Genomic DNA, 25,074 nt, shown 5'->3' with positions numbered 1-25,074 from the left:
AAAAGAAGTCGGTGATAGGTCATTTGTTTTAATTAGGAAATAAGTACTTTCGGTAACAATGCATTCGGTGTTAAAAATTATTCGATGGACAGGACTTCGAGAAATTACTATTGTTAAATGTCGGAATATTCAACTTTATAAACGTTGCGCTTTGTGTCGCAATCTTATCCCATCGAAATGTATAAATACTTTGATTTATATCGTATTCTACAAAGAAAAGTTCAGTTTTGCTGAAATAATTTTGCTGAAATACAATGTACCTTATAAATATTTAGGTTTTCTGAAGGCATGTCTAAAATGAGCATGTTTACGCATATACCTTTCCGAACACTCGCCTTATAATTAGATTAAACTATACAAGAAAAACAATGAAAGATGAAAGAGAAAATACTGTTTTGTATGTGTTTCGTGCTTAATTTTGCCATTGATAGTTTTTAATCGATCATCACTGATGAGTCTTCTGTAGTCCTGCGTACAAAGTTGTATGCCTAGTTTCTTTGATGACTTTATTTTTTACTTTGAAAAAATGTTTACAATATCAAAGCTCCACTTCTGTTTTCAAATATTGTTTCATACAATTAACTTCACTACTAAAGAAAATAAATCAAGTGCACATTCATTTCTTTCGCTTCATATACTTCCTTAACAAATTGATTCCGGGGATTTTCACTTCATTATTTCAGGTGTAAAGAGTTCAATATAACAATTAATCCCCATTGAAAATCAGTTGTGAGTATGGTCATTTTGTATATGAAGCCAGACAATGAGAAAAGTAAAAGATTAACTACATATTTTCATATCACCATTAGGTATGTTCTATATTAAGTTTTAAAACGACTTGTCCTCATAATCAAAAGAAATATGTAAATATATGCTATTAACTCTACTTGTGTGTCCCTTAGCTGATTTTACAAATCTATGAAAGACTACAAAATGTTTATCTATGGCTACAGGTCCCTTGGTGACCATAAGTTGATCCGGTGATTGCTTTACCAATGAAGGTTTTGTTTAAAAGCTCTATATTTCTTAATTTGCTACTAAATCTTAGATTACAAGCAATTTTAATAAGGAGAAATGTGATAAAATATGCGTAAATGTAAACCCTTGGCAGAATAGTCTAGAAATAACAATCAAACTTAACGTTATTCTGTATTTCCCCGTAAACGACTGGATATTTTTTATGTAAACTTTAACATTTAAAAAATTTAATCAAATAATTTTAATGTTATCTATCAGATTCATTTATTTCTTTGCTACTGCAATAACGACTTATTTGTATTGAAACATTATTGCAACATACATCGTTTCTGATTCAATAAATTGTCTGTATTCTCTCCGTAAGATAGAAACTACGTATAAAATGAAGCTGCATTTAAACAAAATTGCGGTATTTAAATAATTAATTACCTCTTATCACATGAGATATCCCATGAGAAATGAATTGGTAATACGAAAAGTAGAACGTATTTGTGGTCATCTATGACACAGATATTCTGACAAATTAAGTCAAATCATGTTGGCGTCCGTTAAACTTTGATGGTATAAATTCAACTTTACCATTTAGAACCCTTTATGTAATAGTTTTCATGTAATTAACAACCATCTATCGGGGAAACGCTAATAAGTATTTAAACCCTGGTGTATATATCGTATCAAGTTTAATCAAGTTTAATATATATTATAATAGTATAGACAGATTTTTCTAGAATATTTCGAAAAAATGCTCACTTTACAAGAGTAGAAATTAGAAGAAAAAAAATTGCGACCTCCAAAATACAATTCAAAATGGAAAGTCCCATAACAAATGACAAAATTGAATGCTCGAACAAACCAAACGACTGTCATATTCTTAATTTTAATATGACGTCCTTATTACGCTTTGTTAACAAAGCCGTGTTCTAATGAGTACAAAAAATATGTTCCTCACATGCGCACGGATTTTTTTATAAGTAACGTTATTTCCATCGTTATCCTTTTAAATATTTACATTTAAGCAGCTAACATAAACTTGTATTATATATTTTTATCAAACAACATACATTTACCCTGCTCGTTGTTCTTAAACTTATCAAATATGAAATGTAATATACAGACTCCTCGGGGAGAAAACGGGAACAGTCAAACATTCTTACGTTATTTTGGTACGCTTTGACCTATAAATATATTGTATTTGTCATGTTAGAATCGAAATAATTCCTTCATGTCGTGCTCTATGCTCATTTTAACATGGGTAGGCATTATATTTGACCACATTTTACACCTCGTTAACTCTCAGTGTAAAATATCGACAAATATAAAGCCTACCCATGTTAAAATGAGCATAGAGTATGACATGAAGGAATTATTTCTTAATTTGGCACTGCAATTCTTTGAAGATAAAAATGGTTGTGAGACAGTCGCATCAAATTCAATTTCATTTTTACCAAGAAGGCTTATATACAAATGTTTCATGACCTAAACTTTTAAGACTTAAAAATCTTTCAATGGGACAAATCGATTCCTTAACGCAACCCTTTATTTTTCTCAAATACAAAGATTCCATGACGATCAAGTCTATGTAGACACTCCACCTAAGACGCTATGTATTATTAGTTTATAGTTTTAAAACGTGTAGCTACCCTGATACCAATGTTCACGATCGTTAGTCGTCATTGAACACTAAGCAAGTAAAAAAGAAATCTTATCATTTAACCGATATTTTCCTAAAGTCTGAAATTGGTTTTGTCTACTGAATCAAAAATGATATTTGGCAAGTTCTAAGTCAATATTGTGTTTCATTTAAATAACGTTTAATTATTTTAACATTTGACAATTGAGAGTTTAATAACTTACGCAAAGGCACTGTTCGTTTTCGTTGCACTTAACACAATTAAAGATATTTCATTTCAATAAAAGACACAAAAAAAGACAATCGTATCGTAAATGTTCTTACAAGACATTGCATTGTTGAGCTCGACATAACATATATTTCGGAAAAATATCTATGACCGTCAACATATTATACTTTCTTGTACAGTAAACATGGAGCGGTAACAATTGTACTATAGGCCATAACTTAAAAAGATGGTGTCATCGATTCATAAACTCATGATTCCAAATAAAAATAAACATAGCAAATTAATAATTTCAATTACAGAAAAATACACTTATCTAAAGATCTGCATTCATTCTAAATTGAAGTAATTAATCAAGAAGAAATTAGTTAACCGTTGCTTAAGTTTCTTTAATTGATTAGGAAGACACACATCAAAGTAACAAACAAACACTGAGTGAACCGCTTGACTTCCAAAATGATCAAGACTCGTTGTGTCGACGGATTTACTCGATCTTTATATACATGATTTACCCACCTTGTAAATTCTCACTCAAATAATAAATGAAAATGATAAAAAACAATACATCGCAGCTTGTATATGAGCAAATGTCCACTTCTGTAAAAATCACGACACCATCTGGCGGTCAGTTTCAAAGAATTTATTACACTTTGCTGGTAATGTTTTTTAAAATAACATAAAAACAATACACCATTAATTCGGTCAAGAAATTTTGAATTGAAAGTTAAAATTTTATGCGATTTACCAACAACTTAAAAAAAACAACAGCAAGAAACGGATATAAAACGGAAAGGATTGACTATGTCAAAAGACGAGAGTATGCATATTACAGAGCTTTAGCAATCTAACAAAAGATTAAGATTTTAGATATAATACATTCGTCAAAGGATACGTTTTCATTTAACAATCAAGTCATAATATTCTGATTAATTGTGTATCTTATTCATAATTTGATCTGTATGCATATATTTTCTTTTATCTCTTTATTATGATATACAAATTATGCGATATAACTGATGTAATCTTCTGTGCTTTCCAAGATTATATTTCTATATAATTATCCTTGATTATAAAATTCACTTCTAATATTTTCGTCAATAATCACTTGATAAGGTTATGAGATACCAATGATGCAATTAAGATATAAAAGTCGTAGAAAGATGGACAACAGAGTGTTCAGACAAACAAAAGTAAACAAACATTACTTTGGAAACAAACTATGAAAAGAAATTTTGAATCCCATACAACACTAGTTGAACTCGGTTTCACTTTAAGACTAAGCAGCAATGTATGATAGCAACCAGTAAATGAGGACGGTTACTGTTTTTAACAATTTGGACATGTCCGTTATTTTCTATGATACAAATGTTTAATGACGCTATGTTATCATAAAAATCACATGTATGCAATTGTATCTTTATTGGCATTAGAAAAATACCTTAAGTCACCCATTTACATAGCAGTTATTTATTGACATATATTATCTATTTTTATGGTTTCTGAATATTAAATTTCTCAAAGCACTTAGGATTTTCTGTCAATATGCATGGAAGACCTATATATAACAACTCACTGGAATATTTGCTTTGTAATGCACTTTAATCTTATGTCTTATTGGCCTTCAAACGTTTTTTTTTTATTTCAGTACCACTGATGAATTTTATATAGACGCCACAAGCGTCAGGTGTTAAATATTGTATAAACTTAGTATCGTTAAACAATGGAAAACAACACGTTTAATAAGTACATGAGTTCAAAGCGCTTTTCTAGATTCACCTTCATTATGAACTCTCAAAGCCAAATATTTGAAATCCAAAGATGTATAGGTACCGAACCCGTTGAAGAGCTATATGACAAAAAAAAACTTTAAAAAATAGCCAAATTCATATAAAGTCAACTTTGCCTGATGGAGTTGAAAGTATAATCACAAAAATACTGAACTTTGAGAAAAAATCCATTCGGAAAGTCTATGATTACAAGTACTGTCATATTCCTGAGTTGGTACAGGCATTTTCAAATGTAGAAAATGGTGGATTAAACCTGGTTTTATAGCGCTCACTTTGATGACAGTCATATCAAATTCAGTTATATTTACATTGATGCGTTAACTAAACAGACACAATAAATAAAATAGTCAAAATATGGATACAGCAGTCATCATCGTATACCAATTTAAAAAAATTGATGTGTGTGTCTGACGTCAGAAAATTTTAAACGTCACATAAATTTGTCGTTCAGTTTACATACAAACAACTTTAAAATTAGCATAGGCAACGTTAGCACACAGGGTTAAAAAATCAAAAGTATGTATGAATAAATTTCAGAAATAGACCGAGATTCAAAATAGTCAAAAAGTTATATATAGATTTCATAAAAATCTACAAATAGTTAATTCCACTACGCGATTGAATGATTGTGATTACAAAAAGTCGCATATACAAAACACACCACCCAAAAATGAGAGACAATACAAACACATTGACGAGATGTATCAATACCAAGCCACGTCAAATGGATATCACATATAACCATTCAACAGCAAAAGTAATAATAATATTAGAATAAAGACAAATGAAAGAACTATAATACACGTCGATAAGATGATAAACAACATCAGTACGCAGAATCTATACTTCAAGACCATCGTGTATTATTTGTGAAGTTGATCAACAAGGGCTTGGTACCTTCAAGTGAACCTTTTAAGAAAAAGGACGAGACGTTCTTTGACATACCCCTGGTTCATCAATTTTCTACTCAGACACTGATGACGTTTTACAAAGTCTGAGTAAGAGCTGCAAGCTCTTGAATATTGAATTAGTTGGGAAATATATATCCCAAATGCAGGTGAGGTTGGTATATTGCTACTAAAGTGTGGGAAATTTATAACCATAGTTTCTTAATCATTTCAAAATTTATTAACTGATAATTTTAGAAAAAGTTTTTTTAAATCATGTCAGTACCGAAGTACTGACTTCTGAGCTGAATATACCCTCATGGACTGATAGTCCACCAGCAGAGGTATCGACCCAGGGATGTAAAAAATGGAAAACAACACGTTTAATAATTTCATGTGTTAAGTGTATTATACAGCAATATTCCGTGCACAGGAAAATACAGCGGTTAATATAGTATTTGATAAAGATATCTTACATTTCATAACATACAATTACATATTGATTGATGACACTGATATCTTTTTTTCACTATTTTTATGTACGTCCACCATAAATATGAGTTAAAGAAAAAAAGATGTTTAAAATACATCTTTTTTTCTTTAACACGTTTACTTTTGGTTCAAGAAAATTGGTACCGTTAATTTTATTACTCCTGAGTTTTAATACATAATCAGATTTGAACATCGATAAACTACTGTTATATTATCATTGGTGTGCCATGAATATGCTCAGTTGAAATTTTATTGTTGTTTGAATAGTTTGCAACACCTTGATGATGTATTCTATAATATCGTAAATGTGTGGTAAATAATGAAAAATAAAGATAGGCACTTTTAAGGAACCAGCTCAAGGACGCTGTTGTCTGCTCTATGGTCGGGTTGTTGTCGCTTTGACACATTCTCCATTTCCTTTCTCAATTCTATTTTACGCTTACTTTATAGCAAAAAACAAAACTTTCATTAGAATTGTTCAAAAGAAATGCGCCTAGAGAAACAAAGTTTTATGATGAATAAATGACAATAATGTGAACATTTGTTAAAGGTTCTGAGTAAAAAAAGTTGAACAACAAATATTTTTCCTTCTTTATTTTATATCTGAATGGTAAACTACTCTCTTATAGTTAAAGGCAACAGTAGTATACCTGTGATCAAAAGCTATTAATCGATTGAATGAAACCAAATCAGGATTACATAGAACTAAAATAAAGGGAACACATCAACAATAAAAGAGAAACAAAGACACAACAAAAACACCGAAGTTCAAAATTAAAAAAAGCCAACATACATAGAAAAAAACTGTTTGATAACAACTGTCATATTCTTGACATGGTTCAGGACATTGTAAGAAAAAAATATGGTTGGAATCTGAGTTGATGGCTAACAAAGTCTGCCGCTTTATGACAATGTTAAAAATATATGTCGCTTAAATGACAACACTACATAACAATAAATAAAGATTTGTCAAAAGGAAAATAATTCATAAAGTTTAAATTTATTTGATAACAAATTTATAAACCCATTTCAAGGTTGAATTTTTATTTTAATGTTTAATGTATTGTTTTAAACTTTATTTAATCAGTTTATATTGATATAGAAGAGTTGGCGCACTATTACATATATGCTTTGGATGAAAACAATTCAAACTGTTTCAAACAGTTGAGGAAAGCTACAGGTGCAAGAAACGTACATCTCTTTATATATCTTATAAGTATAAAAATACAATTATACATCTATTAAAGTCATTTAAACAACTTCAAATTGAAACGCCTTCTGTTATCAACATATTTTATATCAACGTAATGTGATTTAGTAAGATTTAACTTATTTTCAAGCATTCAAATAGCTGTTTTCTTTCAGCAAAACAATCTCTGATTTCGATAAAGAATTTACTTGAAACAAGAGCTTTGGTTTATGGGTCGTTATTATAGTAATTACAGAGTGTTATTCTACTCTGTCTTCAACACCCGATACACGTGTAGCAATGCATAACAATAAATGTTCCTGCATTTAATAATCAAATTTTCTATCATAAAATTTTTTAAATGATTGCGTTTTAGTGTTTCAGGCTTTTTTTGTAAGTTATATCCACTTTGATATTTAACTCAATACGTAAACGTTAAATGACTGAGAACGCAGTAAAAGTCAATAAATTACAGTACCTGATTAAACATGTATTAACCGATATGAAAAAAAAATAACATCTAGTCATTTATGGTCATCAATGGTCGGGTTGTTGTCTCTTTGATACATTCCCCATTTCCATTCTCAATTTTATTTGAAAGCTGTGAATTACCTTGCAAAAAGGAAATTTGGGCATAAACTTATTTTGTTTTTGTTTTGTCCATTTCTGTTTACGTTCACTGTTAAGTTGAATCTCGGATACATCTGGAGTTACTGTTTTTTTATATTGTTTTCTTCATAACAAAAAGTAATTATAGAAGTTATTAGATAGGCGATTTTATAGTAAAACAAAATAATAATGAAATTGGTGTTTGTACTCTCAGATTCAGAATGTATGGCTATTTTACCGTCGATTGACCAATTTGTATACATCTCCCTTCTTGGTGTGCATCTAGGAACTGGTGCATTCCAACTAGTTTAATAATGCTTTATTCTATATGTGCCTGTACCCCAAGTCAGGATCCAGTAATTTTAGTGGTTGTCATGTGTTGCTGCATATCATATTTGTTTTTCTTTTATCATTTTGTACATAAATCTTAAGTTTTCCCGTTTGAATTGTTTTAAATTTGTCATTTCGGGACATTTTATATCTGACTATCCAGATTGGGTTCTTCTTATTACTGAAGGTCGTACGGTGCCTTATAGTTTTTTTGTCATTTGTTACCTTGTAGAGAGTTTTCTAATTGGCAATCATACCAACCCTGGTTAATTTTTTATGCAAAAACTAAAAATACTTTCCTTCCTAATATTGTTAAAGTTTTCAATGTAAAAACTTAGTGAATTCATGTTCTTGTTTTAATTCAGCTTACCAACGTCAAATTTAGGCTCCACTGTCGATTATGACTTTCTGATTTCCCTAATCAACCGCCAATCAGATACAATCTAATCCAAATTGTAAACTAAAATCTACATCTAAACATGTAAACTCAATCAGTATCCATTTTAGTAAGTCCTAGTCAATAAGTCGTTTTATATTAGAAACACGAGACACGATTTTTAGTCACAGCTTTATGAAAATATGATATCATAATGAATCAATGTAGATATACATGTTTCACGCAAAACTCATAAATCACATTTCAACTCGGTTTGTATTGAAAAGATTTGAACCAAAATCATTCATCAACATTATCACGTATCACTAAAAATTCATATATTCATGTATATGCTTTTAACATTTAAATGTGTCTCGGCTCTTCTACATTCCAGTTCCCTTCGCAACCCTTAACAGCCAAGGCTCCGTGTTGAAGGCCGTACTTTAACCTATAATGGTTTAATTTTTAAATTGTTATTTGGATGGAGAGTTGTCTCATTGGCACTCACACCACATCTTCCTATATCAATCGAAAGAAACTAATTTTGTATAAAAAATTATTTTCACAAACATACAATGAAAGCATTTTGACCAATTCCTTTTTATTTTGTTATTAGCACTAGCGCTTTGGTGAAAGATTTGGATATTTTTGTTATTTTTTTTCACTTAATATTTAATTCCAATTTTTATCCCATGTTTGGAACACTTCTAAGCTTACCTTACCTTGTTTCAGATTACTTTGTTCAATTTAAAAATATCGCTTTTTTACCATCCAAACACTAAAAAACAATGAAGCAGCTCCAGGCCATTTAGTTTTTTACTCTGAGCTACGTGACAGGAAATTAAAAAAAGGGGAGGTAACTTTTCCCTGACTATTTTGAAACTCCTCGTATGGTTCGACTGTATTAAATAAATGTAGATCTGAATGCTGAAAAATCTTCAAAGGTAGTCTCTTCCTATAATAAAAGTGCAGGAAAAGTAGCCAACCATGCATTTTTGGAACTTACGGACACACAATTCTTAGTTAAAACAACATTGTCTCGAGTGAAATATACCTTCACGTGCTACTTTTTCAGTAAAATGAAGTCGAAAATTTGTATATTTGCACATAATTCGGATTTGTGAACGTATTTTTCTTTCGAAAGAGAGCCATAACTTTTTTGTGTTAATAAAAGATAAACACAAATTGTATTTTGTTAAATAAATTGTAATTTCTGAATTTTTTAAGTATCATAAAAATTTATGACTTTTTTATTGAGAAATAACTCTTTATTTTTTGCTGTATATTTATCAAAATTAATAAAATTTCACTAATAACAGATTTTATCAAATTCTGTCCACGTAATCTCCCGGCAGATTTGAACAAAATGTCATTTTAAAAAATAAGTGTCCATGCACTCGTTTCAAATTAAATCAGTTTAAATGATAAAAATCAGTCGAAAAATCCATCTTTTCCCGCTATGTCACAGTTTGACGTCGCGAACAAAAAACAATTTTACGTTAGCAACGTCATTACCTCCCCTGTTACTGTATCGTATGCCCTTAAGTCCGGATAGAAAACTGTGCTACATCATTTCCGGATGAAATTTCATCCGAAGCGACCGAAAACCCAAATGTGAAGTTATTCTAATTATCAATTTCTAATATTGTTGCTATTATTTATTGCAAATTCCATTCTGGTATCTTTGTTAAGTTTATTTACATCGGTTTAATCATGAACGACACAGTATTTTGAAATAAACAAGTATCTAAACATAGAAATTCTTTTAAACAAGCGGATATTTGTACGGCGAATATTTTTGTACCGTAGAGGGAGGTGAATAGATACCTGTTGCTATCATTGTTTCTTTGTTTCGGAGAACCTTTATCCGGTTATGATGCTACACAGTGATGCGATACGGGATTTTTTTCTTAGTGGATACAATCAGCTAACGTAAGGTACAGCAACCTTAATGGTGTTCAAAATGTTGTATAAAAATAGAAAAACGAATATTTAGTGCAAAACAATTGAAAGAAATCTTTTTACCATGTGACTGTTGTTACCGTATATAAGTGTCAATTAATTCCAATAAAGTTTCCCTTTTTGTCTAAGATATTTCGTGAGACAATTCCTTTTAATCTTTTTTTTTTTCAATTACACGTTAAACAGATGTTTGTTCGTATTACATGACAATAGTCGTTAAAAGTTACGTACAAATAAGTCAGATTCTAAAAAAAAATATTACAAATATTATGTAATCTTATCAATTTATGAAAAGTGCGATTCGAGAAATCATTGATTGTGTTTGTATAAACAAACCGATAAATTCGTGGTTGAAATATGTGTTTTGCAAGCAGATAAAACGATTTATTCCAATGTTAACAGTTTTATATATTGCAAAGTGCATCAATTAGCAAAGCCAACATTTCTTGTTTCGAATGCTCAGTATTACGTCTGTTAAACAAAGGCAACAGTAGTATACCGCTGTTCAAAATTCGTAGAGCGATAGAGAAAAAAAAATCCGGGTTACGAACTAAAGCTGAGGGAAACGTATCAAATATGAGAGAACTACGACACAACAGAGACACAACATCGAAACGTAACACACAGAGAAACGAACTAAAATGTAACAATAGCCATTTTACTAACTTGGTACAGGGCATTTTATGACAAAAATGGTGGGTGTTAAACATGAAATAAAATAGAAGTATGTATTACAACACGTCGATTCAGAGTCTAAAGTATTATGGGTTATTTCAATGTTAGTATCAAAAAATTATAAAAGAAACACAAAAACAACACCACGTCAAATTTATGACAGTTCGGGTCATATCTTTTACACCAATTTGAGGCTTACACTGTATATTTTTAAAAGTTAAATTGTCGAGGTAATGAGGGGATTACATCACATCAATTGTATACAGATTTGGAGGAGTGGATCCTTCAATTCTGTATTCTTAAATTTTTATAGCAATTTTTTTCTATCTTTTATATTTTTTGGAATTTTTGCCAATGATTCTCTGTTCTTAAAATTTTAGCTCTCGATAATTCTTTTATCTACATTTTTGTTTCGCCCATTTTTCTCTTTTAGTTATTCTATGGCCTATTTTCTCTTTTAGTTATTCTATGGCCTAATTTCTCTTTTAGTTATTCTATGGCCTATTTTTCTCTATATTTTATTTAACCATTTATTATGCTCTTTCTGCACGTTGATCTCTATTTTGTAAAACCCCATCCAAACCCTCATGTGAAAGATTATTCCACTGTACTGTAGTAACGCAAGACACGTGTTTTGGGATAAATTTTATTACAAAGAGTTCGACAAACGGTTGGACAGTCGAATACATAAAACGTTTGAAAGTTAAATCAGAAATACATGCAGCACTTTTTGACTTATGCTCCGCAATTTCGCTAAAATGGAATATTCTCCTATTTTAAAAGTACAGTGAAAGATACAAAAGGAGCAATCAAACTCATAAGTCGAATACAAAAGAGGGACGAAAGATACCAGAAGGACAGGCAAACTCATAAATCAAATAAAAACTGACATTGACTACAAAAAAAAATAACCGACGGAAACACAAACAACATTACACAAAACACAACAAAGAAACCTAAATACTTAGCAACGGATGGATTAGGTACTCTTGACGGGTAAGATCCTGCTCCAATTCATTTTACATAGATTTCATCAGTTTTTATTTTCTTGTGTCTTGCAAGAAGTCATCTTACAGTTGACTTTATTCGAATTGATGCCTCTATCAAGGGAGGGAATAGAACACAGTTGGAATAAACAGACAAAATGACCATTCTTATGTTTTGAGATGCTTACACATCGTATCGGTGTACATATTGACGGAGACCATACAACGTTTACATAGTCGGGTGCATGATTAATGTTAGAGACATAACATATTTCAATAATAAGCAGTCAATTTTAAAATATGACATATACTTAAAGTGTATCCTTAGTTACATTAAGTAAGAGATTTAATCTTACCTTTTAATCAGTTACTAGTAATTCCTATAATTCGAACGGACTAAAATTAAGTACAAATTCAGCATAGACATTAAAGTAAATAGATGATAATACACAGTGTGAGTCGATTGCTTTTCTGCTGTCTAACTGTTAGCATAAGAGCTGATTTCAACAATTATGTCAACACGGAATAAAAATAAACGTCCCGTTTGAGGATTGGAATAGCTCTTATTAAAAATCTATTGTGACAACCGATATGTAAGTTAACATATTATATTTTGCTAGAGTTATAGAAGAATCTGGCATGTCAGTGTGTAATCTCTTTTTGTGATTAAGAAATTTCTCTTAATAGAATAAATAACCTGTTGCTGGATTACAAAAATAGACTTGATTATTCTCTCCAGTTTTGTCTCTAGACAGGACAACAAGAGTCAAACGTTACAGTACAAAGTATTAAAAACATCTTCGAAAAACATGTGCACAAATTACCCTTCTCTCAGACTGACATTTGTGTTAAGAGTTTAAATGTAACTTTGAATTTTATCTGAATGGCATGTATGTAAAAAGAAAACAACTCCAAGTCAAATTCAAAAAAGTCCATAATAACTCAAAAATCAAACGCTATCAATTAACGAAACAGGTAAAGACAGCTGCCTCATTCCTGATTTTGTTACAGGTAATGTTTTCTTGCATTTAACGTTAAGCGTATAACGTTTAGATGTAATCGATTTGCTGACGTTTTCGTCGTTATATATTGGAATTTGCATGTTGAATTTATATGATCTCCGTCACCCTCTCAGAAACACAGGTGGATATGAACTACTTATAAGTTACAAAAGGACCGTGACAATTCCTCTACAATACATGCAGGCCATATTTTTTAATAATTATTTTCAATATTGGTTATAGTTAAACTCATCATAGCTTCCAGGACTAAATCTTATATATACGCCAGACATGCGTTTCGTCCACAAAAGACTCATTAGGGACGCTCAAATAAAAAAAATGTTTAAAAAGCCAAATAAAGTACGAAGTTGAAGAGCATAGTGATCCAAAATTCCTAAAAGTGTTGCAAAAGACATCTAAGGTAATCTATGCCAGAGGTAGAAAAACCTAAGTATTTTAAAAAACTCAAAATGTTGTTAACAGTTAATTTATAAATAAAACAATATAAATGATAATTATTGTCAGCACAAAAAGTATTGACTACTTGGCTTGTGATACCCTCGGGGAAATAAATCTCCACCAGCAGTGGCATTGACCCAGTGGTTGTAAATAAACTCATTATAGATACCAGGACTCAATTTTATATATACGCCAGACGCGCGTTTCGTCTACAAAAGACTAATTAGTGACGCTCGATTCAAAGAAATGTTTTAAAAGCCAAATAAAGTACGAAGTTGAAGAGCATAGTGATTTAAAATTCCTAAAAGTGTTGCCAAAGACAGCTAAGGTAATCTATGCCTGAGGTAGAAAAGTAGTTTAGTTACTACAAATAGCAGTTCACACATCTTTTTACTTTATTCTCAGATGAAAGCTAGTTCATATTATTATGTGTACTACTAGTATTGTGGACTTTTATTACAATTACATTATTTAATTTCACATACCGTTTCTTTCCATTATCTTACATTTACAAAGTTTTTCTAAACATTTGAGTGATTTCCTGCTCCTAGTCGTCAACTCAAAATAACAAAAATATAAAATAATATACCTATGGTTTGATTACCAGTTGTGCAATATCTAAATCACCTAGTACAGACACGTTCTGTTATCACTTGGAGTCTAAGAAATGTATTCATTACAAACATACCATGAGAAAGGTAAATATGTTTTTAATTTTTGACAATGCTTTTATTTAAACCGTGAATCTTTGAAATAATTCAAAATTCCCTAAACATATTACACTGTATGTTTTAGCGATACCTTTTTAAAGATAAGACGTCTGCGTGGAGTCTGAGACAAATAAAGTAATGAAAAAATGAATATGTCAAAGCAACTCATATGAATAATAACTCAATGAAATAACAGAATAAAATTAAATGTTCCATGGCAAATAAAACGAATAAACGTTATCACTTGGGAATTACAGCATTGCAATATAACGTCGGCTTTATTTGGTAGTTGCAGGGCTACAACCTAAATCAAACCTATGTCTATGTATTAATAAAAATCAGGATGATTACAAAGCTTAATTGGCTGTAAGAAAATGCATGACGACATATCTTGCGTTTGTTTATGCAAATTTGAAAAATACCAGTTTCGTTATTTGCAGTTTGTGATATCAATTTGCCTCTATTTGTTTCGATGTCTGATTGTTGTTGACTCTTCAATCTATTCTCCATGTGACAGTGAAGATGCTTGGTGTCTAGTATCAAGAAGGTACGTCATCGGTAAAGTGCATTAGCATAAATATATTTTATGAATAGTCTATCCTACAGTAATATCTGGAACATCACATTCATTTACGTCTGTCCAAACTTGAGTCAGGAACTTTTGGCCTTTGCTGGTCTTGCGTATCTTTTATATCTAATGTTTTGTTCATTTATGTATTATATAGTTTAGTGTGATATCCATTTTCCCTGATTTAATATATATTATTGTTTAGAAGCAGGTTGAAGCATGCCTCCATGTGCGGGATTTGTTCGTTGTGTTGAAGACCAATTGTTGGTCTTTGACTGTTTTCTGCTCTTTGGTCAGTTGTTTCTCTTTGACACAAATCTCCGTTTCCATTCTCTATTTTGATAATAATTTCACATTATACTAATCGGCTATCCAATACGTCTCAACAGTACGAATACAAATCTGTCTTTGATCTTTTGAGAACGGGATTACTTATGTCTCTTGGTCTTCTAAGTTATTAATTCTTTGCTGTCTTTTTTTCCCTCAATAAATTTAATCAATCAAATTTTGAACTCTGGTCTTGTCAACAGTGGTGATATTTATGTCTGCTGCTTATAATTATCCTCATTAGTAATGCATACTATGCTTGTTAGTCAGTGTTGAATAAACGAAGTTTGTCTAGAGTCCTAGAGTCGGGGCGATTAATAGCTCGCAATTTGTCTTGGGTGCTTGTCCAACATAAAAAATCGTAGGGCAAATTTATAAACTTAATCATAATGTTGTTTACTTACTGTACATTGCTGTTTTAATTATCCGTTATCTACATTCTACTTAGTGTTGTATACAAAAACAAAGATAACTCTTAACACGATTTAGTATTTTTGATAATTTTTTAGTATCATTGTACTAACGATTCTGTGTGTGTAACATTATGGTTTTGGTGTTTCTGTTGTTTCGTTGTTTTTCGTATAGTTGATGTGTTAACCTCAGTTTGAGTTTGTTTCCCGGATTTATTTCTCTCGATCGATGTATGACTTTTGAACACCGGTATACTACTGTTGTCTTTTTTTTTTATATAAAACAAGGTACCTATAAAAGAGAGACAGAAGATACCAAAGGTTATAATTTGGCAATAAACTGACAATGTCATGAAAAAACACGAAAAAAACGAAAGACAAACATATAAAATTGAAATGATTCTTTTGTGTCTTTTATAACCATACATAAACAATCCCCATATGTTTACTATTCAAGACTGTTTTAAAATAGAATGTTAAACAATTGAGTATTGACACGTCTTTTTGTATACAGTATATATCGTGATGTTATGTATGCTATTTTTTTTAAGTCTTACATTAAACTTTAGTATAATATTAATACCTGTGGACATATTGATCTATCCTACAGTTTACCAGATGAGAAGTTTATGCCACCTATTGGTAATGGTCATATTGCTACAAATGTCTTGGGTGATACCATATACATGAATGGATTTTACAATGGTTATAGAGAAGATAGCCACCGAGCAAGATTACAAGCCACTACAGCTGTTGATGTTCAGTTTGATGACGGTCTGGACTCTAGATATTACGCCCTGGATATGTTAAATGGTAAAGAAGTAGATGTTTTGGAAGCTATCAATTATGTTCAAATATACCAGTATTTATCATCAGTGCCATTGTATATTGTAAAATGTACCTTTAAAAAATTCTAACGATGTTCTATGGTTTCTGTAAAATAAGCCACTGGTTTAATAGTTGTGGACAGACATTTCATCGGGTAGAACAATGATAAGACACGACAGTATCTGAATAAAAACAGTTATAAGAACTGGTAAATTGGTTTTGTTATTATGTAAAAAAAACTTTAATTTTGTAGATGTAAGCAAAAGTAAATTTGTTCTGAATTTTTCACTCATTGTAATGATTGTCTTCAAATGAACAGAATTTTTAATTGCCATTTCGAAAAAAACTGTCAATTTTTATTGAATAATAATAAATCTTTTTTTTTTCTTTTTTTTAGGCATTTTCTATCAAAATATTTACCATCCAACACAAAATACAAGTATTACCATCATGTATTTTGCTCACCGAAAATATGACACTCTACTGGTTACTCATGTATCCGTTCAGCAGATTGCACCAACAGATATAAGATTTATTTGCCGAAAAGGTGGTTTCAGCCAAGATGTCGCCAACTTTTCAGAGGTCAAAGTTGATAACTCAACCACGTATGTAAGAAATATTGAGTTGTATGACTGACTTTCTTCTTTCTGATGTAATTATATTATGGAAAATGTAACGATATTTTCCTCTTTTTTAAAAAGATGAAAAAAAAATCATATTTGAAAGCGTAACTAAACGGGAATATACGTAACCTAGCGTATCGAAATGTAGTGATCCTTTGTTCAAAACGGGACCTGCCCCGTATGTTTTGATAATTCAACAACAAACAATGTTTGGGTTTATTTATCTGTGATGAGATTATCACTCTACTAATAGAACGGAGATGTAACACTAATAAAAAAATATTGAATTAACGGAAAGTTAATATGAAATCTAGTTGAGGCATCTAGTGACACAAGATGAAACACCAAAATGAAAACTCGATGCACTTATTCTATTTCGTTTTGCAGATAGTTTACTGTTTAACTGTATGAAAATGATTATTAACTCAAATGTAACTTGATAAATTGATTTGTGTTCCAAATGAATTCTAACTTTACAATTAAATGATAGTTATTGGTCAGGGGAAAACAAAAGACCAGAGACAGATGATTTAGAGCCAATGAGATTTCATCATGTTTGGACTGAGAAAGTTCATTTATCAGAGGAATTCATCAATGGTTCATATACATCAAACTGGATTTCAATTACATCAATTGGTACTGATAAAGAAAAAGTGTTCTCATCGTACAGAAAGACACTGGAAATGAGACATGATGAACTGGTCAACCAACATAAACAGGTGAAGAAAGCAAGCGATTATTATTTTGTTTGCCTTTCTAAATACATATACAAGTCAAGTTTAATCAGAACCATTCCTTTCTTGCATTGTTAACATATTTTAGTCTATGTATAGATTATAAAGCAAAATGTGTTTTTCTGTATCTATGTTTGAGCATTTGTTTTTAAATAAACTACATTCGTCAAGGAATGGAACAGAATTTGGAAGAATGGCCATATAGAAATCCATGGTGATGATAAAGAGCTCCAAATGAATATCCATGCTGCCTTCTATAACATATTGTCTTCTTTACCACAGAAGCAAAATGTTCACAATCCGTTTATAGGATTAAGCCCAGGTAAGCAGTACATATGTTGTGAATCACTTTTATATATTAGGGGTAAGAATATTCCAGTAAATACGTTTGTTTTATTTTAGTAGCAGAGACACAGGGAAAAACATAAGGTCGACCTGTGATTAAAAATTTCAATAGCCAATGTAGAATTTATTGCAGACGCGACCTTTTTTTATTTTCATGAACAAAAAAGATGTAAATACGACAGCAATTCATAAATGACGAACACAACGATATTAAAAATCCAAAATACATTTATCAACAATATGCAGATGGTTTGACAAGGGCTGAACCGTCAACTGTAAAAAAAAAAAAGGGCGAATCCATTTAAAGGCACACTCATACAACGGAAGCGTCAAATCATTCTCTAGATATGTCAACATTCATCATCAAATATCGATCAGAGGTACGACAAATGGTACATAAATTACAAAAATCTGCACCGTATTAACAGTTGAGTACTAGTATTTACTATATGGTAACAATATAGTGAATAAGAAAAGGCACAGACAAATTATTAATGGACAAATATTTTTATTCACAATACGATAACTTCTAAACTAAATTTTATTCTAATTTCAGGTGGATTATCTCGTGGGGGTAAAATCAACCCCAATAAAACTGGAGGTCCATCCAATGACTATGCAGGTCACGTGTACTGGGATATGGATACATGGATAATGCCACCAAATATGATGTTTCACCCTAATTTAGCTCGCCTAATGATAAATTCTAGAATTCGAGTGCTAGATACAACAAAGGCAAACGCCAAAGGAACTGGGTATTTGGGAGCACGATTCCCATGGGAACAAGCTGTTACTGGTATTAAAATACACTTAATATTGGCAAATAAACATTTTATTCACTTGACATATAGCAATTACTTACCAAATTTTGTTATGTTCAAATATTGGTCCAATATCATAAGAAAACTCGATTGATGTAAAAACGTAATTTCCCGGATTGGCAACGTCATGAGCAAAAGACAGACAAGGCACAAACATTGGTTTCTAGATTATAACACAGGAAATTATAAATTAAGTACAAGAATACTAGTTTAAACAATGGTATCGTGTGCCTTTGTTTATATTCCAAACATGTCACGTTTTTCAATTAATCTATGTCCGTGCATAGTTGTGTGCGTCTATTGTTTTAAAATGGTGCATTAATTGTGGAAGCGAATAATCGAAAACAGTTATTGAGAATGACTCATTTCATTACACAGGTATAGAGACGTGTCCTTGGGATTTAGCATCCAAATACCAAGTTCATGTGACAGCTGATGTTTCATATGCTCTACGACAATACATTTTCATATCATCTAAAGATGCTGCAATTGATATGTTGACCAACGGTGGATTGTCACTTGCTTTAGAGATTGCAAAATTCTGGGAAAGCCGTGTCAATAAAACTGACGACGGGAATAACATATTAGGTGAAGAAATGTTATCGTTAGTTTTTTTATTCAAAATACCCCTCATAAAACCTAAAACACTGCTAAATACATATAACAAGTAGAATCTAACCCTACCCGAACCAAATAGATACTCGATTATAATTGCACATGTATATCTGTGTTTTTAAGTTCAAGGAACCGCAAAAAGTTTACTTTTTTGGTATAAAATTTATATATATATATGTATATATATATAAATTAATATGATTTCTAAAGTGAGTTTATGTTTCTTTAGTTAATCTCAAATCAATTCTATTTTTAAGATACAAAAAAAATAAAAATCTTTCTTTTTTTCGCAATTGGCAACTGATTCATGTGAATGCTCATAAAACAAAAAAAAAACACTAACCAGATTTTATCTGAACATGCACTATATCCAAATAACTCATAAATCAATGTCAGAAATCTGACACTTTACAGAGTTGATGACAATAAAGCCCTGTTATGAATAAGTAAGCTGAAAATCTGAAATTCTGAATCAACAATAAGAAATTGATACCACCCTTTATGTGACTAAATTATATATCGGATAAATTTTTGAAAGCAAAAAAGAGAGTCAACTCTATTTGCACTGTGTTTTTTAAATCGTTAAATTGATAAAACCATTGAAAAGTAATGTTATATCTGTTTATTCTTTTATAATATATTGATGGAAATTTTCAGAACTAGACCTTGTATGAAATAAATTCAGGGTAAATTTGTCTTCCGCTGTTCTTTCTTTATTGATGCTAAAATAACATATCTGGAAAACACATTCGAGGTCATTTAGAAAAGCATTCAACCTTATAAAGGACAAACAAACTTCAAAACTGACAAGGGGGGATAAAGATAATTATGAAAATATAATTAAAGCAGGTCAAAACAAAAGCACTACGAAGTGGGTATTAACCATACAAATAAATTACCATATTTTCCAGTTAAAAGTACGAATTGTTCATTTCATTTCTTCAACAGAAAACAAAACTTGTTATACTAAATTGATTATTGTATATGTGCAGGTGTAATGGGACCAGACGAATACCATTACAACATTAACAATTCAGTATTTACTAACTACAACGCAAAGTTAAGTTTGATGCTGCCTTCATTTCTATACGACAATTACAAAGGGTAATATTTACGACTATGAACTATTCTGAACATTCACCAAAAAATTAACCGGTAGTAGCAGGAGTACAAATGTTCGTATATTAAAAGACAGGTTATTTCTTGTATAGTTATCTTTATGGGATTATACCATCCTCTTTTTCAGTCTTCAAGTATTATTGTTACTGCTACATATTCTTAATTGTTTCCATGTATCATTATCATTAATTTACATATTTTCGATATTTTCCACGTTTTTCCATATTGTGTAACTAGATATCAAGTAATCAATCGATATTTAGATTTCAATTGATTTAATGTAGCTGTATTCGTTCTATGTATATTTATTTGCGTTGAGTTGTGATTGAGTTTAGTCATTTTAATTAATATTTTAAAGTGTGTATTTCTATGTTTTGATTTTACACTATTGTTTCAGATAAGAATGTTTGGTACCATTAAAACGTTTAAACCCGCTGCAATTGTTTGCAGCTGTCCTAAGAATCTGATGTATAGAAGTTGTCGTTTGTTGATGTGGTTTGGGGCTTTTATAGCTTGCTGTTCGGTGTGAGACAAGGCTCTGTGATGAAGACCGTACTTTGATCTACAATGGTTTACTTTTATAGATTGTAACTTGGGTGGAGAGTTGTCTCTTTGGTACTCGAGATACCTCATCTTCTTATATCTGTTTATTGTATTTTAGTATTGACCTACAGAATAAAGAAGAAATAGAAAAGTATAAGAAAACTGCAAGAAAACTCAAAATACTCTTTGACGAGCGTAAAAGATTTCATCCTCAGTTTGAGGGATTCAGATTAAAAGGTATGTTAATGTTTAACAAAGATTTTTGTATCGCAGTAAACAAAAAGTCGTAGAAAGTAAGACTTTATGCGTTGAAATAATTGCATGCTTTACATGTCTGTTTAGCAGTGTTCATGTAATCCTGAACTTCATTTCATGGTTATTTGGTCAACGTAAAATTTTCCTTGTTAGATAAGTTTTTTAGATATTAAAAGCACTTAGTCAAATATATTTTTTTTTATTATTGTATGCTATTTATGTCTGGCTGGCTGGGTTAATCCGACCTTTGCCTTATTTTCATAGTTTTTTTGTCAATATCGTGTTTCGTAGCTGTGGATGTTTTTATATACTGTAATCAACTTAATTTGGAGTATGATTTTATGACGGCTATGTTTGTCTTGCAGGATTTATCTTACCTTATGTACATGGATCAATGATACTCATGATGAAACTTTTATTAAAGACTTTGAATAAAAATTTAAATATGATCAATAAAGAAGACAATGCATTTCAGCGTACTTGTGTACTTCTGTTTTAAGTGCATTAGATTATTTCATTAATTCGAAAAGAGAGCAAACTGTTTTTTGAAGGTCATGCTGAATAAGTTGATTTAAATTGTAATGGAACAATATTTTCATGTGAATTATCCCAAAACAGTCCTCGTTCAACTTAATGAATGTTTGCCTAATAATTTTAAGAAATATGTCAAGATTTTTTACATTAGATAAAATAAAGCAATCTGATGTCGTTCTCCTGGGATTTCCATTGTTAATGCCAATGGACCCTGAAATAAGACGAAATGACCTGGTAGTATATGAAAAAGTAAGATATATGATAGAACACTAACTAAGAGGTACACATTGTTTATTTTGTTTTCTCTAAATCGACGAATGAATTGTGAACAGTGATATACTACTGCTACGCTTATTAATACTTTATGAAATTAAAATAATGGAAAATTAATGGACCAACAAACAAGCCCCAAAAAAAGACAACCCTTTGATTATTATGAGTCGCTGTGTAAAACTTCAAAGATTTCATGTTTTCAAAATACCTTTTATTAGCTAAGTGTACGTTTGTGTGTATCTCCTCGTAGTTTATGATAAACCACACGATCACAAGATCAAACTTGAAAAAATAAATAGCTGAAATGTATCTTTCCGCTCAACCAACCCAAAGACATTATTTAACTTTTAAAAATCCCAAAACTTATTCTTATAAAAAAAGGTCCGCGATGACACTATATAAGAAAGGATTTGCAAAAATTTCAAATAATATCAATCAAAGATTTATAGAGTTGCTGATTTGCATAAACGGAAAAGTTTATGTTTTGCAATGGATACACTTTTAAAAGGGTACGAAAGGAAAATGGATTTTCCATCTCAGAAATAAATTGTCTTGGCTGAATTTTATAAAGATTCTAGGAATTCTCAATGCTCCTCACTTCGTGACTTATTTGGCCGTTTAACTTTTTTGATTCGAGAGTCACTGAGACAAAAATATCAGCACATACAAAATTATAAGCCTGGTTGAGACCTTTGATGTTTTTATGCCCCATTTATGGGCATTATGTTTTCTGGTCTGTGAGTTTCTTTTCAGGTTAATGTTTTTGATGAAGTTGAAGTCCAATCCACTTGAAACTTAGTTCACATGTTCCCTGTGATATGATCTTTCTAATTTTAATGCCTTATTGGAGATTATTCACCGTTTTCACGGTCCACTAAACATAGAGAATGATAATGCAGTTTAGGCATCCGTTTACTATGGACACATTCTTGTTTACTGTTTTTTTTATATTAAAAACTAAAGTTGGATGCATATTGTTCTGAAATAGAAGAGATGTATCTCTTAATATTGCACTGAGTTCAAGTCTTTAGATATAGATATAGAAACGGTTACGGATACAAGTTGTCTATTCTCTTTTGAACAAGGTAAATTGAACGATTTGCGAAACTAAAACATCGTTCATTTGCGCCATATATATAAATAAAATCTGCACAATACCAGCATAATGTCAGGCAAAATCAAAATCATATATTTTTTGGTATATTTTTTTGTTGTTGTTGTTGTCCAGTTTGAAAGTATCGATGATAAATATTTTGAAAGAATCGCTTTCATATATATGTTGTCAATCGAAATATAATGCGAATAATGTATTTCAGATGACCGATCAATTTGGGCCAGACACTGGAACTTGGAGTATGCACACTGTTGGCTGGCTAGAGTTGCAGGATGAACAAAGAGCTCAAGATATGTTCAAAATGCTACTAAGAAATATAAATGGTCCATTTAAGGTAACAAACACATAAATGTTAAAATAAAAAAAAGACTATTTCTTTATCTTATAATAATGCGTTGTGTGACTAATCAATAACTTTATGTGTCGTATTGTCAATGGACTCTGCATATGAGTATCACTCTTTCTAGTTTCCAAACTGAAATTAAAAACACATTTTGGTATTTTCCCTTTAATTTCTTCAATAAGATAGTCATATTCACAATATTGACGACACTTGGTGTATATTTTCAACTAATTAGAAATAATGCAAAGAGATTTTTGTATTTCCTTTGTATTTCATGGTGTGATACATCCGAAAAATTGCAAGTATCACATGTTTGTTTGAAATTGGCACGACGGAATACATCCAGAAACAGATGAGTGGAATTATATTTGAAAGATGAATACGCACAACCAAAATACAAATGTTTATAGACTTACCTGATTTTAATTTTAATAAAGTGTGATTCTTTTCATTATTAATTACTTTTTTTTTAAATATTGTCTCTTTCATGACTCAAAGGATCTAGTTGCTTTGTAACATAAGCTTATCTATTTTACCATAACAATGTAAAATCTTCGACATTTCGAAACATTTCGACGAGACTTCTTCTATTAGACTTTTTGTTTCGTTTCTTTTTTGCAAGCATTATTTGAACAAGTCAACTTCCTTGTGAAAAAAGATTATCATCTATGGAATAGACTACTATTGTGTATGCTCCTTTGGTCCTACAACGTTTCAAGTGTTTATGAATTTGTTCATCCTCCTTGGCTTTGAGCGTTCACGATAAAGGTAAATCGCCTCGGATGGATAATGTTTTTAAACTTTTATTTTGAATTTGTAGTTAATATAAATAAACATTATACACTTTCCAGGTCTTCAGTGAGAAACCTTCAAATTCGCCTGATGGACCAAGATGTGTAAATTTTATAACTGGAGCAGGAGGTTTGTTGCAGGCTGTCATTTTCGGCTATGGTGGAATACGGATTCGTGAATCACAGTTAGACTTTAATCCTCACCTATTACCAGGTGTCAATCGTTGGGCAATGAAAGGATTGAAATACAAAGGATTTGAATTTGATGTTTCTGTAAACCAAAGCTACATCCAGATCACAGTGATAAATGAGTCAGGCGGACAATCGGCGTTAACAATACAGTCGTCATCTAAAAACACACAAATTGGCATGACTTATACGTTCGAAAGAGGAAAGCTCGTATTTACGATGGAAGATTTTCCCAATAGGACACAAACAACTGGCGTCAATACAGCTTCTGGTGTGGACAAATGCGTTGGATTTGAGACAGCGCTACTCTTGTGTATTGTTACGTGCTACCATATTTTATCTTAA

General features: G+C 31.0%; 1 protein-coding gene across 1 annotated transcript in view; it reads left to right on the top strand.

Moving 5' to 3' along the window:
* Positions 1-25,074, top strand: part of LOC134710801 (protein-glucosylgalactosylhydroxylysine glucosidase-like) — a 36,825-nt gene extending 11,751 nt beyond the window's left edge. Inside the window, exons 3-14 of the mRNA XM_063571199.1 lie at positions 14,195-14,285; positions 16,172-16,415; positions 16,828-17,035; positions 17,544-17,772; positions 17,959-18,109; positions 18,689-18,928; positions 19,332-19,541; positions 20,561-20,672; positions 21,349-21,467; positions 22,171-22,268; positions 23,609-23,740; positions 24,601-25,074. Coding sequence (XP_063427269.1) covers positions 14,195-14,285; positions 16,172-16,415; positions 16,828-17,035; positions 17,544-17,772; positions 17,959-18,109; positions 18,689-18,928; positions 19,332-19,541; positions 20,561-20,672; positions 21,349-21,467; positions 22,171-22,268; positions 23,609-23,740; positions 24,601-25,074 — 2,308 coding nt within the window. The remainder of the gene's footprint in view (positions 1-14,194; positions 14,286-16,171; positions 16,416-16,827; positions 17,036-17,543; positions 17,773-17,958; positions 18,110-18,688; positions 18,929-19,331; positions 19,542-20,560; positions 20,673-21,348; positions 21,468-22,170; positions 22,269-23,608; positions 23,741-24,600) is intronic.

This window comes from Mytilus trossulus, chromosome 3, assembly GCF_036588685.1.
Source record: "Mytilus trossulus isolate FHL-02 chromosome 3, PNRI_Mtr1.1.1.hap1, whole genome shotgun sequence".
Lineage (NCBI taxonomy): Eukaryota > Metazoa > Mollusca > Bivalvia > Mytilida > Mytilidae > Mytilus > Mytilus trossulus.
This window is presented reverse-complemented; position numbering and strand designations above follow the sequence as displayed.